Raw genomic sequence first — 16560 nt, forward strand, 5'->3', positions numbered from 1 at the left:
GTAAGTCATGATGAGGTGGTATAAACTTACTCTTCGGCGCGGTGCGGTGTGGATTGGTCTTTCTCACGCATTTACTGTAATAGTTTTATGTGTTTAGCCCTCTCTTTCATGTCTGCCTGTGTTCTTTTTCTCAGAAGAAGCAATATTCTCTTGGTTCGTAAAAGCTGTTATTCTACTAAACCAGCAGCATTACCTTCCAGCAATCCTCAAGTTAAAAAACCCCGTGCCCATCAAAATAAGATCAAATCCAACGGGGTCCATTTTCACCCTGCCTGTGAAGTTTATAAGCTAAAGCTTAGCCGTTTTGCTGCCTTCCACTTCTCCCCCTTTTCCCCCGAATTTTTTTTTTTTTTTCTTTTTTAAATTGGAGCCTTTCTGACAGAAACATTGTTGTTTGATTTAGCTTGACAGGAGACCACCAACAGCGCACCTCTCAGCAGAAACATTCGTTTAAAGTTTTGATAATTTCTCTTCTCTTTTATGCTTCATCCTCTCTCTTCTGTCCTGCCACACTTTGTGTTTTTAACAAATCGTTAACAGGTTAGAGCACGGGCTTGGTCCAGCCACTGCTTGGCACCCTAAGAAACGGTTTACAGTGAAAAACAGTGTTTATGTTGAACCGTCGCTGACAGTCTCTCACCCTGTCAGCGCTGACAGGGTGAGAGACTGAGGGAGCAGAGTTCAGGGAGGTTAGGTTAGAAGATTCAGTGTTACTGCTGGTGGAAGGACAGAGTTGGGAGAGGGCGGGTTGCAGAGAGAGTCTAAGCAAAGGGGAGGTCTGAAGGTCATAAGGGCAAAAATGAGAGTTTGGAGATGGTGTCATGCTGAGCAGATCCAGAGCCCTCTAGCTGCCAACCTGAGGTGTTTGCCTTACCATTAACTTCACCTCACCTCTATTTATTTTCAAAACCTGGTGCAGCTGCGCCGCTTTGTCTGAAAGTCTGTTTTTTGTTTGTTTTTTTTTCTTGGCAAGAGACCACATTCAGATCTTTGATAAGCCCTACTCGACAGAATGGGCTGCTTTCATAAATGCAGTTAGAAACACAGACTTATAGTGTGGGCGGAGGCCTTGCAGTTAGAAATCTGAGGTGGGGTTTTAAGACGGAGATTAAGGGCTGCGGATCTGACTGCAAGTCGGTAACCTGTGGTCTGTGTCAGACATTCATAAGAGTTCGCCTGCCCGTAAAGACCCGAGAAGATGAAGAGATAAAAGTGTCCAGTCTGAGAGCTGATGCCCATAAAAGCGCTGCCATTGGTTCTCAGGGTTTGGTCGAAATGTGATCCTGTAAAAATATTTTTTCCTCATTAACCTGTCATCCGTGGAGCCGTGACGCACAAGCCAGGCAAAGGGAGCGCTGGGCCAGAATTGACTTGGGTGGAAGGGATTGGTGGGGGTTGTCCAGGGGCCCACAGGGGAGACTTACCAGCCTGGATGCTTTATTTGAAGGCCGTCCTGTGGTAATGTGTTGAGTAGGGTGAAGAGGCCTCGGCGGGCCCCTGAGTGTTTAAACAGCAGCAGTTGGCGTAAACCTCCCGTAATGCAGCCTCATTTCTCTGGGCCCTCACACACACACACCTCAACAGGCACAAATGCATATGTAGGTCATGTGAAAGTATGATCGCATGGGCCACTATTCTAAAGCACGGCTTGTTTGGACATGTCTTTCAGTGGTGCTGTTCATTCAGCCTGCTTAGTTTTGTATGCTATTTTTCTAGCTGCGTGTGTGTTTCTGTGGGTCGTGCTGTTTATGTGTGTCCGTCAGCAGGTAGAGCTCCCCAGCCATGCCGCTGCCTCCTCTGGGCACAATATATGCATGTCAACAGTCGGAGGACCACAGAGAGGGGTGTATTGTGAGCGCCGCATTTTGGGGGAGAGTAGAGTCGTTGTGGGTTTCAGGACCTCTGTTTATTGGTTTTTGAGTAAAATTGGTTGAGAGTGACCCTGGGTCAGAGTGCTGGCCTCTGCCAGGCTAGCTTAGGTTTGCCTGGCTTTGGGTCACACTGCTTCTTTGTACGTACTCCAAGTTCAGGCTTGTCCTGGGTGACGGCCAGCTGCAAAGAAATGTGACTTCTTGACCATATTTGTCTGCTTGGGTTTAATGCCCATTTCTTTCTGAGAGTGCTTGACCACTATGTAATCCCAGCATAATATCCCATTCACTATTGTGTTCATGCTTGACCTAATATATTATATAAAACAGGGTGCTTTTTCTATTGCATGTTATCTTTGGATAATATATCTCTTGCCAGTGCCAGACAGACTAAAGTCTAACATTAGTGACCTCATCTATTCTATGACCACTCTTACATCACACTTTTGGAGCCGCTCTGTCTCATACTGAGGTAGGTGTTCAGTTAACCAACTGATTACTTTATAACTTTATGTTCTTTCCTGGGTTGGCTGTATCAGTTGTTTTAACAAGAAAAGTCTCTTTGAAACCGCATGCAGACACTGTGCACAGTGTCTGACTCGTGCAAACGCAAACATACAGTGATACCTCAGCAGGGGTAGGGGTGTGTAAAAATTCAGCTGTAGATATGAGCAGGAAATTAGCTGCAGATGTGGGTGTAAAGTAATGCAGATGGAGACAGGGAAACCCTCTTACCATGACACTAAGTCCACCTCCTGTCTTTTGGTCTGGCAAGCCTGAAAGGGCATCGCTTTGAACCATGACACTGCTGTGTGGCTACAAATCACCAAATGATCTCATCCTCAAAACTCTCTCTCTGATGCAACATGTGATCGTATCTTTACGTTTTTGATTCCTCACAAACACATTTCCCTTTTTCTAGCTGCATAAAACTGCCAGAGCCCTATAAAATGTATTTGTAGACACTGAGCTGGTCTCCAATGTTAAAAGGTTAATGAGCTACAATCAGTGCTTCAAATTTGTGTTTAATTGATTAAAGCTGCTTTTACAATTTGTGACAGCCTGGCGGCAGAGAAAAAAAGAAGGTGAAGAAAGAAACTCCTGTTTGACGGTCTTTTGTTTGATGAAACTTGTCTCAGCTCAGCACATACCAAACTCATTTGTCTGATTTCCTAGTCAGACTGGGAGGAGGAAAAGAAGCAGGAGGCAAAAGAGGTGTAGATTTTCATGAGGATTCCTTGGCTGCGGCGAAGCACTCCATTTATGGCTCTGATTAATTGCTTTTCATATAAATCATTGGTACAGGCCTGGGGCATTGCTCTCTACCTCGAGGTGTGACAGGAGACAGGAGTGTGCACAATTAAGGGAAGGAACAAGGTTAGTGAACTTTATTATGGACTCAGTGACTCTGACAGAAACACACAAATCTGTGTGCATGCAGTTGTGTGGCCTCAAAAGAGTGAGTGATGCTGTATCATTGATGGGCTGGGGATGATAATAGTTCTGCAGAGTATTGTGTAATTGTATGTCAGGCCCTGTGGAGATATGTGTTTATTTAGTTTAGATGATTGAAGCTGCATAATAGTTTACACTGGGGCAGCTTGTTATTCAAATGAGGTTGAGTAATTGTCCTCTCCTGCTTGTTAAAGTTTGGGTTCACTGGGAATGCTGTGCTGTAGTAGATTGCTTTCGTATAAACAGTGACCTCTGCACATTCATTAACAAACACAGTGCAAAACAACAGATTAAAATGACTCAGAGCCTTTTCTCACTTGTACAGTTTACATTTTGTTGAGGTTCTCCCTCGTCGTCGTCACATTATTACTGGACGCACCTCTTAGTTTGTCCACTCATCTCCTTGTTTAGTTTTTGTTTTTCATCTTGATCTACCCATTTATATTTCTTTCCCTGACTTTCTGCTTCTTCTCTGGCTTCAGACATTCTCTCTCAGAGCTGGGCCCCTCCATGCTGGCACCCAGACTGCTCCCCCCACCAGCCCCGCTGCAGTCAACGTCTCAAAACATTAAATACCATCCTTTTGCTTCATCTGCACCTAATTTTCTTTCGCCCCTCCCTTTCTCCCTCCTAACGCCTCTCATTTTTCACACCTCAGATTGCAGCCAAGTCTGTCTGCTGAAGTTTCTATGCGTCCCCCCCCCTCCCCTTCCTCACTTTTTTTTTTTTTTTTTTTTTTTTTTTTCTCCCCTGATCCCTCATCTCTCTGTTTCCAAATGAGCCTTTCAGAGATTGTCAGTCATCTGCATCACCTCATTTCTGCCTGGACATGCAAGCACGGAAAGGAGTGAAGGATGGAGGGATGGTGACAGATTGGTTTGTGTGGGGAGTTTTAAGCAGCTACAATGGAGGGAGCAGGCTCTGAAAAGAGGGTGACTTAACCTGAAAAGATTTATTTTCGGCTGAAACGTCTTATTCAGGCCTACCTGGCAATTTGCCGAGCAAAAGTATATACATATATACAGACAAACCTTATCGCATGGCTTTCTTGCCATTTACACTATCACTTCCTGTGGCCTCTTTAGGCCACTTAGTGAGCTAAGAGCCACTCAGGAGCATGGATTTGTTGTAGGCCATTTCACTTCCTGTTATTAGATTGGTGGTAACGCTCTCAAGAATCTACATAGCAGGGAGCCATTACTGGATTCTAGTATCTGCTTATAGATAAAGATATGGATAATGTGAGCAAGCTGATGCAAAAGACAGAAAACGAAGGACGAGCCAAGGAAGCTGCAAGGCTATCTTTGCATTACATGGCCTTCTAGTCACCCTGGGAAGAGAGAAAATATGAGGGAGGATAATGAAAGTCAGTGGTGAACTCAGTATTCACATTCAGTTCAATTTATTTAAAAAAAGAAGAAAAGAAGCTGACAGATAGAAAAGCAAAGCCCAGTTTGCCATCACCTCGCTTCTTTATTATTTCTCTCCACCGTCCAGACCACTAATAGCTGTGTCCTTTCGTACTCTTCATCGTTTCTCCTTTTCAGGGGAAGAACTGAGGAATTGTCTTTGTGCCATGACCAGGCTCTGTGTCTCATTTTGCTCAGACAGTTCTCTCTCTCTTTTTTAAGGTCTACAGCAAAGGCTGGATTTATCATTTACAATTATAAACACAAAAAGTAGACCTGTATAAATCAAGTTCACTTTATTTCTATTGCAAAGACACACACTGACACACAAAAACAGTTGTTTCTGTTCCTTAAATATGAGCTTCTGGTTTCTGGGTGCAGAAGGCTTAAGTGGGGAAATATGTGCATATCGTTGTGTTTCCGCTGTTAGCCAGGTGTGTGTTCTGCACGTAGAGGTGTGTGTCAATGCGGTGTTGAAGGAGTCTATAGAGGTGTGGCAGAGTGTGAGAGTGTCAAGCTAGCTGTGCTGACAGTTGCAGGAGGCTGTAGGTTGTTGGGATGTGGCCGACGATTGCGTGCATCCACTGCAGCTCCGGATGCAGAGCATTCCACCTTCATCTGTCTGTTAGCAGGAGCACTTGGAGCAGGCTGAAGGCTTTTGCTTCATTGTGAATTCCTTTATTTTTTCCCCTCCTTGCAACTTGGTTGACTTTTGGAGTGATTGTATGATTTTAGAGATACATTTTTGCTATGGGATGGCCATAGACGAGGACCCCGCTTTAGTTGGAAAATACAACTGTCTTTGTATTCCACAGATTCTTCTGTTTTTCATTTTCAAAGCCATAAAACAAACTAGTTCTTTCACATAGCGTCCTATCTTGCATGTGAAAGCAGCCAGTGTATTTTTCATACATGTGCAATGCCAGATGGTTCGTGGTCAGTTTGTATAACAGTATGCTCCAGCGATGCTATTTCCTTTGTCTTACTTATTCCGATGTTTTGATGACAACAGTGCTTTTTAAATCATTTAGAACATTTTGACCTTCTTGTGTTTAAAAATTGCATTCCTGAAATCCTGGACTCTTTGTCCTACGGTTTAATGTCACATAAACTGTAAATATTGGTGTGGGTGTTGAGGCAATGCACCGGGCCTTTTGCAGGCCTTGTTTACAGATCTTTCTCTGCAGTTTGTATTTGTTTGGAGCCATGTGATGGAACACAGTTCCCTGATAATGGCGTCTCTTTCTGTTCATTCAACCCCTCGCTCATTTCCCCCCCCCCTCTTTGCTTTGCAGCTGTTTTTGTTAAGCTTAGTTTTCTTTCCATCCAAAATGTTTGGTCAGATACAGACTCGTACCCATTTCACAAGCACACATTACAGTGCTGATGTGTTTACATTTCCTGCTAAACGTGCAGACAGTGTAACACTCATGACATGGAGACACACAGCTCAAACAAAGACCCTTAACAGAGAGGGGTTTGATCCAGGTCTCAACCCTCATCTTGACCCTGGGGTCAGTTTACAACTTGTCAAACCTTTTGATTCTAAAGGGTCACTAACACTAGAGTAGAAAGGCTTTTACCAGGCTTGCAGCATATTTGTAAGTATTTAGTTGATAAATGTTAGAAAATGGTTTTAAACAACAAAGAACCAAACTGATGTCCTCAAGTTAATCATTTACTACATAATGAATATATGGCAATTTAAACAGCAGTTTTAACTGTTTTTTTTCTTTTCTCTTTCTTTTACCAGGGGCAGTACCGGCCTTCTGACCTCCTGTGCCCAGAAACCTATGTCTGGGTATCGATAGAGCGATGCATCCCCCTTCTTGACAACTCCCGCTACGCTCGTTTGAACCAGGATCCTGATTTAGGTACTACTGCACAAAACTACTGCTCGACTGATGGCATCACATGGATTTAATGTATGAAACTACATCATTTTTTTTAACATGCAATTCCATAAACACAGCACTGTAGAAAAGTCTTACGCCACCCAACATGACTTTATATCTTGCTTCCAAGTAGTCTTGAGCAATAGTTTTCTTTGGAAAATGGTTGCTTTTTTACTCATTTTCAGTCCAGTCCTTGTACTTGACCATTTTATTTATTTATTTATTTATTTTGAACACTGACCTGTGAATCATTTAAGCATAAAACAGGCTCCAGACTCCTGAAACACAATCCTGGTCTTGTGTAGACAAATTGGCAAAGAAGACATTTTAAATTGTCCATTCACAAACTTTCTCACTAACAGCCTGCTGTAATTTGTTCCCATTTCTTTAATAATAATCTGTAAAAAATTCCTAACATATCATTGTTTGACAGGCTTAAAATAGTATTTTTGCACCAACACTGTGATGCCCTGTGTGTCCTTGAAAAATTTGAGGAAACTGGACAAGTAGAGACCAAAAAAAAAAGTGTCAAACCTAAGAATGATATAAAGCAGAATCTGACAGTCATGTTCTTATAAAATATGGAAAAAAAATCCAGCAAAGACCTGACGCAGGAGAAACACAGCGGTGTTGGAGATTTATCTCAAAACTGATGGAATTATGGGCACAAAAAAGTACCAAAAGCCATCTGATTGGCAAGAGATTCAATTTTTTCCAGCATTACAATGATCCTAAACACACTGCAGTAAAAGCATACCTGGAAATTAAAACAGAAAATTGAACACAATCATGAATTGGCCTCCCCAGGATTATTGAAAATTACTGAAACAGTAAAAACTGAATTCAATTTAATAGAATATGTACAAATTAAAGAGGCGTTGGCAGATCCTACGGTTTTCTCATTCCTCATCATCATTTGGTGTGGCCAGAGCAGACTTGTATGCAGTGCATATATAAACCTATGTACACGTACCACTGATACACTCACTACATGATTGACTGTTTTGTTTTTTTTCCCTCTTCGGTTTAATTTTAAAATGTTGGCATACTTAATGCAGTTCCAAGAACATGACTGGTTGAAGGTACAGAGAGCCACCCATGTCCTGTTTACTGTGGCCCATTAATCTGCATCACCAAACAGGCACCAGACAGAAAAGAGCCACCGATCAACAGTAATAGGAGATGTGAGCGGACATGAATTTGATTGTCAGATAGATGGAGACTGATACATGGAGGGGAAAGAGAGTGAGTAATAGAAGAATAGATGGAGGGAGAGATGGGGGACATGTGATAAAAATGTTTTTACAACGAAGGCAATTGAAATGATGGTGGCTGTATGCTCGCACCCAGAGAGAGAAAAGTGTAATGAAATGGAAGATGGATTGATAGAGAGTTGGAATGAGAAGGAGCGGTATATGAATGTTAAACAACAGACGTGGGGGTTTGTTGTAGTGACCTCATACTTGGAGAAGAAAACCAACACAATTGATGAAGGAATCTCAGTCCGGATCAGATTGTGTGATGAGGAAAAGTTTCCAAGCAGATAGTTCACACTCTGTAAAGAAAGTTAATCGAAACACATTTCTTAAGGAAATGAGGATTTACTTGCTAGCTTTGTTCGTTCAGTTATATAGTGAAAACAACACGCTCGGGATAAATAAGAGTATTTAAATGTCAATTAAAATGTTAAATGACAATGTCTAGACAGGTCATTTATAACACTGCAATTAACATCTTAGCCAGCGGTTGATCTGACCTTTCGTTTTGTTCCCAGTAGTCTTCGGCCTTGCACAAATTACTGAGGACAAAATCAAGGTCTTGGCATTACCATTATTCACAGTGAGCAGTTTATGTTTGTGTGTCTGTGGTTCTTGTGGTGCCTGGATTCCTGCGTGGACTGTTGATCTTGGACAGGACTGGGCATTATTTCAGGCCTAGCTGTCCAAACGCAGTGTCATTACATTTCAGTGCTAGCTGTCTTGATGGTTCACTCTCAGGTCTGGTGCCAAGCTTTGTGACTGAACTGTAAAAAGCCAGACTAACAGTAGTGTGGAGGGTGCTGTCCGCTTTAGAAATACATCCAAGTGGCGAATAAGTCAGCAGGTCAACCTATTTTGTCATTGTCACTTCAGCAGTATGTCACACAGTTGAGGTTTGTGGCCCAGTTCTTTGGCTAGTTCTTGTTGTGTGATTAGATTTTTGGACACAAATAAAGACATGCTGCAAATAGTTTCTAAGTGTTGGGAAAGTCTTCACTGTTCATTTAGGAATCTGCTGTGGCAATTTATGGCAGCTGCTGGGCCACAAAACTAAAATATTTGTGCATATGTCAGTGATTGTGACATGTACTCTGCTCTGATTGATTCATCTGCTTTCACACAAAGCAAGACTGATTACCAAACTATGTTTGTCTAGCGTGATGGTTGAGCAGTCAACTGTCAATAACAGAGGGTTCAGTGCACAGCCTCTTATTTATATACTGAATACTGGGAATACTGAATTTATCAACACTGGTGTCACATTCTGCCAAAAATAAACATGTATAGTAATATAATTTCTCTGATCAATTCAAAGAAATTTGACTTTAGCCTATTCACATGGAGATCTGTTTGCCATTACAACTCTCCTTCACTTTATTTACAGTTACTGTGGTTTAACAATGAGGTCAGTTCCTCTCGATGACAGTAAACTAACACCAACTAAGCACTAACTTGATGTTATTGCCCCAGCCATCTTTATTAAGGATCTGTTATGCTTTTTTTCCAATACCATTATATTATTCTCGGTCACTACTATACAGTAATCTTTGCTTTAAAGCAAACCCGCCTATTAAGCCGCCTCTCCTGTGGTTGGTTGCTGCTTGGAGACAGAATGTTTGAACTGACATCACACGGAGACTTGAGTAGAAAAAACTAAAACAGTGGAGCAATCAGCTCTTTCATCATAGGGACTGTTTGCATCACACATGCTGACCTCATTATTTTAAGCTTAACAGTATAAAGACAGAAATAAGGAAAATCGTAGTAAGTCCACTTTAAGAATGCGGTCAAAACATCCTGTCTGTAAATGGGAAGGTTAGGATAATCATGTATTACATTTACTATTAAACCAATAATAATAGTATTATAATAATAGTATACTATTATTATACTTATGAAGTGCTTTTTTTCTCTAACTGGGCGACCCGCTCTACCTCCTGAGCAACAGCCAACCAATACACAGACGTCCCAGGCATTTACTTTTTTAATTATTTTGATCTTTTTACTTATTTTATTATTACTATCATTATTATTATTATTAATACATTTGCTGTCCTATCACCACCACCATACTGCTACCCATAACCATTAGACAAACGACCGAATCCTGAATTATATAAACTGTTAATCAGGTATAGCTCTTTAAATCTTACTGATGAAGTTAAAGAAAGATTAAATTTTCTTTTTTAAATCATTTTTAAACATAGATGAATTAAAATGGAATATTTGTGAAACAAGCATGGCAAATATTAAGATTATTTTCAGAAAAAAAAAGTTAGAACAGCAGATAGTAAAAATAATGTGTTGCTCGCTTGTTGAGTAGAATGTGCTGGTAGTTGGTTAAAATCATGTTGCTTGATTTATTTCCATACCTTTAAAGAGTCGGTGGAGAAGTCTAAAAATCAAGTCTCACCAAAATAATAATCATACTCAGTGTAACCTCTCTATATAGCTTGAAAGCCAGAACCTTAACCTCCGGCCCCCAGACAAAGGTCACTGTTAGTGTGCTGGATATGTGTTTAGACTGTAAAATGTGACCAGGTTACAGTGCTGTACTAATGAGGTGTGTAAAGACAGCTAATCTAAAGTTTACACAGCTCTCTTCACATCAGACTCACACTGATGCCTGTTGCTGACATCTTGAGGGCCCTGGGACCTGGGGCGGGTTGGCTCTTAAAATGTATGTACACACACACATACACAGAAGCTCACTGTGTGCAGCACATATCTGTGTCTCACACACTCATAATCCGTGTTTGCCTAACAGCGGGAGTAGTAGGGGCATTGGCCGCTAAGCAGTATAAATATTTGCAAAAATACGTGACCCAAGTAGTCACCCCTTGAACTGTAAGTGCGCCTGGCAGCCACTAACCCACATGCACAAAGTTACACATTGCATACACAAACCCAACGTTGTGATAAGTAAAGTGCCAGCTGGTATTTCACAATGTACTGTTCTCTCTCTTTTTTTTTTTTTTACCTTTCGTTACATCTCTGACGCACACATTCACAGCTTTGCATCAAACTGATAGTCTCTGTGCTTTCAGTGCAACGAAGTGAAGCTAAAACATTAGCTAGAGGCGTGCATTCTAGCCTGATGGCAGCCAGCCATTACCCCCAAGTCTCTTGTGATTTACATGATATTTCTAGCTTATGCCACACGTTCATATCTTGTCTCACTGTCATGGCCACTTTGCTCTGCTCTTAGGCAGGCTTTCTGCTCCTTAGCCTGACTAATGCACGTTTCCATTCAGGTTAAAGCCTTTTTTTTTTTTTCCAGCAATACAGGAATTTCTCTTCCCGGAAGCCCTTCTTTTGGTGCTTTAAAAGAATATTTAAGTCTTTTCATTAGTAATAATAATAATGGTAATATCCTTTATAATGGAAAGATATCCTATTGTTGCTTCGGTTCCTGCGATGGACAAAAATTCATGGTCACCGGCAGGGATTCAGGGTCAGCTGCTAACACAAGGGCTTGAACCCAGGTCTTACAGTCAAAGAGCAGTCTTCTCAGCACACTACAACACCCTTCTGGCCCTTTCCTTTTCAACCTTTAGATCTTCAACATTGGGTCAGAAGACGTGGTCATAACCTGATGGCCTGCCTTTGACCAGCATCCGGTGTTAAGCAAGTGTTTCGAAAGTTTGAGATGGATGGGAAGAGAGAGAAGCGTGGCGGGGTGTCAAGGCCCGTAGCCTCAGCCTTGACCCTCGCACTCCCTTATCCGACCCTCATCACTCCTCTTCCCCCTGACATTTGAACTCCAGCCCGAAGGAGCTGTGACCTCAGAGTGGCGTGTCACTGAACGTCCGGTTGGCCTGACAGGAACAGGGTCTGGAGCCACTCAGAGAGAAGAGACACTGATGCAGCCAGAAGTGAGTGAAGAAGAAAAGGAAAGTTGTTTATGTGAGGAGCGGATGTTTGGATTGCTTTGAGTAAGAGAGAAAGATCTCTGCTCAGTATTACTGTTTCACTTAATAGGCCATCTTCAAGCTTCATGCTTCTCTCCATGTTTTCCTGTTTAATGTAAACTCGTCAGTATCTTCACGAGGCGACACTGTTGGACAAGTGTAACTTTGTAATAACTGCAGTGTAAGTGGACTGTCACCGTGATGAAGAACATGAGGAGGCGGCGCGTCGTGAATGGCCCGAAGGAAGCCGAAGAAGCATCAGATGTTTAAATCTTTTCACTTTGATTCCATTGGGACACAATAATCCTTCACGGCCCAAAATGTTGTTCGTGAGGAAGTTGCATAACATGTTTACATCTTTTTAAAATCAATTTTGCCACCCGCTGTGTTAAAACCTAGAGCTGGTATCCTTTATTTAAAAGTTAGTATCAGCCTTCCTTCAATTATGTGACTCAGCAGTTTCTCGAGAAGGGTGGAAAACACAGTAGTTGGGGCATTACTGAGCAGGGAAACGAGGCTAATAAATAAAACATGAATCAACTGTGTGGAAAATTCTAGCTGAAGTATGAGAATATCTATATGGTGAAAAAGCCTCGGGGCTTTATGCTTCTAACAGCTCTCTTCTTTCCCTTGGCTTGTTTTTCAGGTAGTTTGTGTGCAAGTTAGATGCCAAAGTTGTAGGTAGATTGACATTTGGATCTCTGTACGCCACCACAATGGACTGAAGTTAGGCAGTTGAACTGAGAGGCACTTCAGTCAAGAAATGGTCCAAAATTCCTCCACATTGTTTTGGACGCTACTCGAGCAACTACAGGAAACATCTGATGGACGTAGTTGCTGTTAAGAGGTTCTACAAAATACAGAAACAATCTGGTAACTTAACATATTAATTTTACATTAATTATAAATAACAGGATTATATTTAATACTTGGATGCAATTCATTTGGTTCAGGTCTAGAAGATGGTCAAATGGACATCACCAAGTAGGCCTTTACTGCAGGTGCCTTCAGTTGATGCTTGTTCGCGCGTCTTACGGCAGGTTTTGTTTCCCCCGATGCCCCGTCCATGCAGCGTTGCATGGAAATACCCAGAAACTATTTTAAAGATTGTCAAACATTTTATTCTTATATAATGACGTGTCAAAATTCATTAAGGGTGCTAGGGAGGTCATCAGATGTCATCTTTATGGGTGAAAGAGTTCAGATTCAAAATTCTACAAATGTTCCATTTCTTCGCCTCGCTGTCGATTGATTGATTGAATGTGAGCATATGGTCTTCATGTTTTGTTTTATTTTATTTTTTCCTTAAACATTTTGGTTTTGCTGCACTGACCAGTAGATTCCTTCCTTTTTTTTAACCTGGAATCCGCCAAATGGGTCTGTAGGCCTGTTTTTGTTTTTCAGCCCTAATGAAGGCCTCCCTCACTCTACAAGTCATTAGACCACATGTTGAACATTAGCCAGAACAGCCACAGAATGCAAATCCAGCACTTAGAAACAACTCTAGACATATTATTACCTCGATTTGACCCGAAAGAAATAACAACAGTCCACACCTGGCCTTGAAACCGCTTATCAATGAATTGTCCGATTACTTACGAGCCTGTATAAACAGACGGAGAATTTAAACAAATGATTTTAATTCCTAAACAGTTAATGTGGTATTTTTTGCTACGTATATGTGATTTTCACTTATTGTTTATCCATCTGAAGTTATGCGAATATTTAAAATGTCCCACTGGTGAGTCTTTTTGCTTGAATCTTAGACTTTTCCTTTGAATCTGCTCTGCCGATTAAGCCATCATCTGTCTTGGCAGCGGTTTAGGCCTGAAACATTGTAACAGATTACTGCAGCTGAGGTTGACTCGCATTGCTCTCAACAAGTCTATCATGTCTAAACACATCAGAGGTCCAGTTACAGTGCTTTTTGAGTTTCCTTTTTTGTAAATGTAAGATTTCTTTTATAGAAAAGACTCACTTTGCATTTTTTTCTCCCTGTTGTTTTTCCAGTTGTTGATGTGATCAGGTTCTATTTGGCTGTATTGCAAATATTTTAGAAATTAGTCAGAGATATGTGCGCTCGCATCTTCTTCACCAGCTGCTCAGCTGTGAGCCACATGGATGATGTCAGTGGAGTGATTAATTGTGAAGCCCTTAGTTCTCTTAATACGACATCTACTTAGGCCTTTTTGACTGATGTGCCTGACAGGAGAGTGCGCTTCACTCTGCTACCTGCTCCAGAGTTGTTTTTTCTTTTTCCTTTTTCCTTTTTTCTCTAAGTTTCCAGATCAGGATTGCTTCAAGCAGGACACTTTTAATGGATCAGTTGTTATATGCAGAGTATTCAGGGGAGATATGCATTTCAGAAGACAAAATAAGCATTTTGCAATTGTTTAACTAGTAGACTACATGGTGTGATAATGGACTAAGAAGATAAATAAAAGCATTTAAGAGTCCTACTTGAATGACTGCAACATTTATTGGGTAGTTTCTGACACAAGAGACTTGTAGATGTTCCAGTGCATTTAAAAAAAAAAAAAAAGTCATTTTCTGACTGAAATGGGAAGTTTATGAGTGAGGCTGAGGTAGAGTCATACCTCTGTACAGTATATTTGGCGTTGCTTTGCTCAGTATGTACTCCCTGCTGTGCTTGGCTCAGTGTCTCACTCCTGGAGGCGGCAGGTTTAGTGTCAGAGTGAGGGTCAGTGTATTTCAACCCTTTTTTTCCACATCTGACTCTCCAGAGAATCATTCTTAGCTTCTGCACACATACACTTTAGAGATTAGTAGTGTTTTACTGGTCCATCAGAGCTGTAAAAACACTGCTGGCAGTGTATGACACAGGACCTAATGAGATGCTGAGTTTGGCAAGCCAGCAGGGAGCAAGGCCCTGTAAACAAGGCCTGCTAACTAGCCTGCTCACGCACCACTTTGACCCCAGGTTTAGGGCACAGAGGAATTAAAACTGAAGGAGGGGGGGGAATGTTTTCTGCTCCTCCAACACTTTCTCGGAATAATGGTGAATTTCTGCCAAGACACTCAGAGGTTAACTCAAACGAGCAAGGGAAAATAAGGACATTGTTTATAGTGCTTGATGTGTCTACACTGGTCCTCATTATGTTCTCATATGTGCCTGTTTTCGTCTAGGAGATGCTCGGGCCGTGAGGGATTTGGGCAGAGCTCTGGTGCTATACAGACGGACTGTCATGCCCTATGCAGCCTACTCCCGCAAACGCAAGGGCTCCAGCGACGAGATGGAGGTGCAGCAGTACGCCAGCTTGGTTGGCCAGGACTGTGCTGAAAGGATTTTGCTTTATCGCTCGTAAACACAACACATCATATTACCTTTGAATAAACGTAAATACATACTCCCTCGTCTGTTTCTCTATGTCGCTGTTTATGAAAGCGCTTTCTGACGCCTATCCACGTAGTCTCACCGTGCTTACCCTCCTGTATATGCTGACCATGCAGCAGCCGATGGCAATCTACTGCATGTGTGGCCTCATTCACTTATTCATTTATGAGTTCTATTTTTTTAATCTGTGAACACCACTGTTCTGGGTTCATTCTTTTTTGTGTGCACCATTTTGATTTACTACATGGACAAGTTCATTAAATGGATTTTTTTTGTAGGAAACTATTTGGAATATATTCAGTGTATTTGCAGTACAGCAGAGAACAGAAAAGAATGTGTTGTTCTTTTATTTTCAAAAAACTTTTCCAAAATTTCAACAAAAAAATTCAAAAGTTCCTAATTTGCTGTAACTTTTTTAACAGTTTAATGCTGCATATGGTCAATGAGAAGAAACTCAATTAGAAAATAGCAGCCAGCAGAGTAACTGCAGCTACACTGCTGCCTTTCTCTCTTATGTCACCGTGGGACGCAACCATCTCCATTGATAAAAACAAACTGTCAGTTTAAGCTCAACTTGTAATAAATTTGCTTTACATCTGCTATAGCTGAGGTACAGCAACTGGTGCAATACAAACACACACAAAAAAACAGGTCTAGACATAAACAGATGAGCCAAAGAAAAATTTATAGTGAACAGATTGACTAATGCAATCATATTCATGTACCCTTACGCCCCTATCGCATATCCTCCCTTTGACTTTTTTCCTTTCTTTTTGGCACCTCTCTTAATTGTGTATGCTTCAGTGCTGATCTGAAAGAGTGTTTGACTGCACCCGGGTTTGTATCAACATCGCCACTGACACTCACTAAGCATGCTTTTTTTTTTTTTTTTTTTTTTTGAATGCCTGGTGATTAAAACATTTTCTTTTATTATTATTATTGTTATTATTATTTGCATAAACTGCGTCCCAAAAAAATTCACCTCAGCATTGTAAAGATTTTATCACTTGAGTTCATGCTTGAGGTCAAGCAAACAAGACATTGTTTTCAATACTTTTGATTTTAAGTGTTGCTTTTCTTTTCCTTTGAATATTGACTGTTATTTTTGATTAAGTTGAATAAAGGAGTTACAGCCTCCCTGACTGGACTTGATGGCTTTTCTTTGCATGCAAATTATGCAACACAATGCCGATTCCACTGGCTGAGGGATTTTTGGAAACATGTCAGTAACGTGTTGAGTCGTTCAAGTCTCTTTCTAAACGGTGTTAATTTTCACACATACAGTAGTTCATGTGTGAAAGCTTATATCTCCTGAAAAGCACATGCATATAAGCGCTTCAGTTGGACTTCAATTAGGCAAAGCAACAGGTGTTGGATACATGAGCTGGCAGAACGCAGATGTACA

General features: G+C 41.2%; 1 protein-coding gene across 7 annotated transcripts in view; it reads left to right on the plus strand.

Annotated features, from left to right (window-relative positions):
- LOC120735222 (arginyl-tRNA--protein transferase 1) overlaps positions 1–16297 on the plus strand; it is a 51643-nt gene extending 35346 nt beyond the window's left edge. For 5 of the 7 annotated variants that reach the window (XM_040034451.1, XM_040034454.1, XM_040034457.1 and 2 more), the window contains 2 exons: positions 6489–6609; positions 14948–16297. In XM_040034451.1, the coding sequence (XP_039890385.1) occupies positions 6489–6609; positions 14948–15126 (300 nt within the window). In that variant the 3' untranslated portion in view covers positions 15127–16297. Of the gene's footprint in view, positions 1–6488; positions 6661–12446; positions 12674–14947 lie in introns of all 7 variants that reach the window. The other 2 variants (XR_005696206.1, XM_040034455.1) reach the window with 2 other exon arrangements.
- Positions 16298–16560: the final 263 nt, after the last annotated feature.

The sequence above is a fragment of the Simochromis diagramma genome, unplaced genomic scaffold (genome assembly GCF_900408965.1).
Source record: "Simochromis diagramma unplaced genomic scaffold, fSimDia1.1 OVJJ01000481.1, whole genome shotgun sequence".
Taxonomy (NCBI): domain Eukaryota; kingdom Metazoa; phylum Chordata; class Actinopteri; order Cichliformes; family Cichlidae; genus Simochromis; species Simochromis diagramma.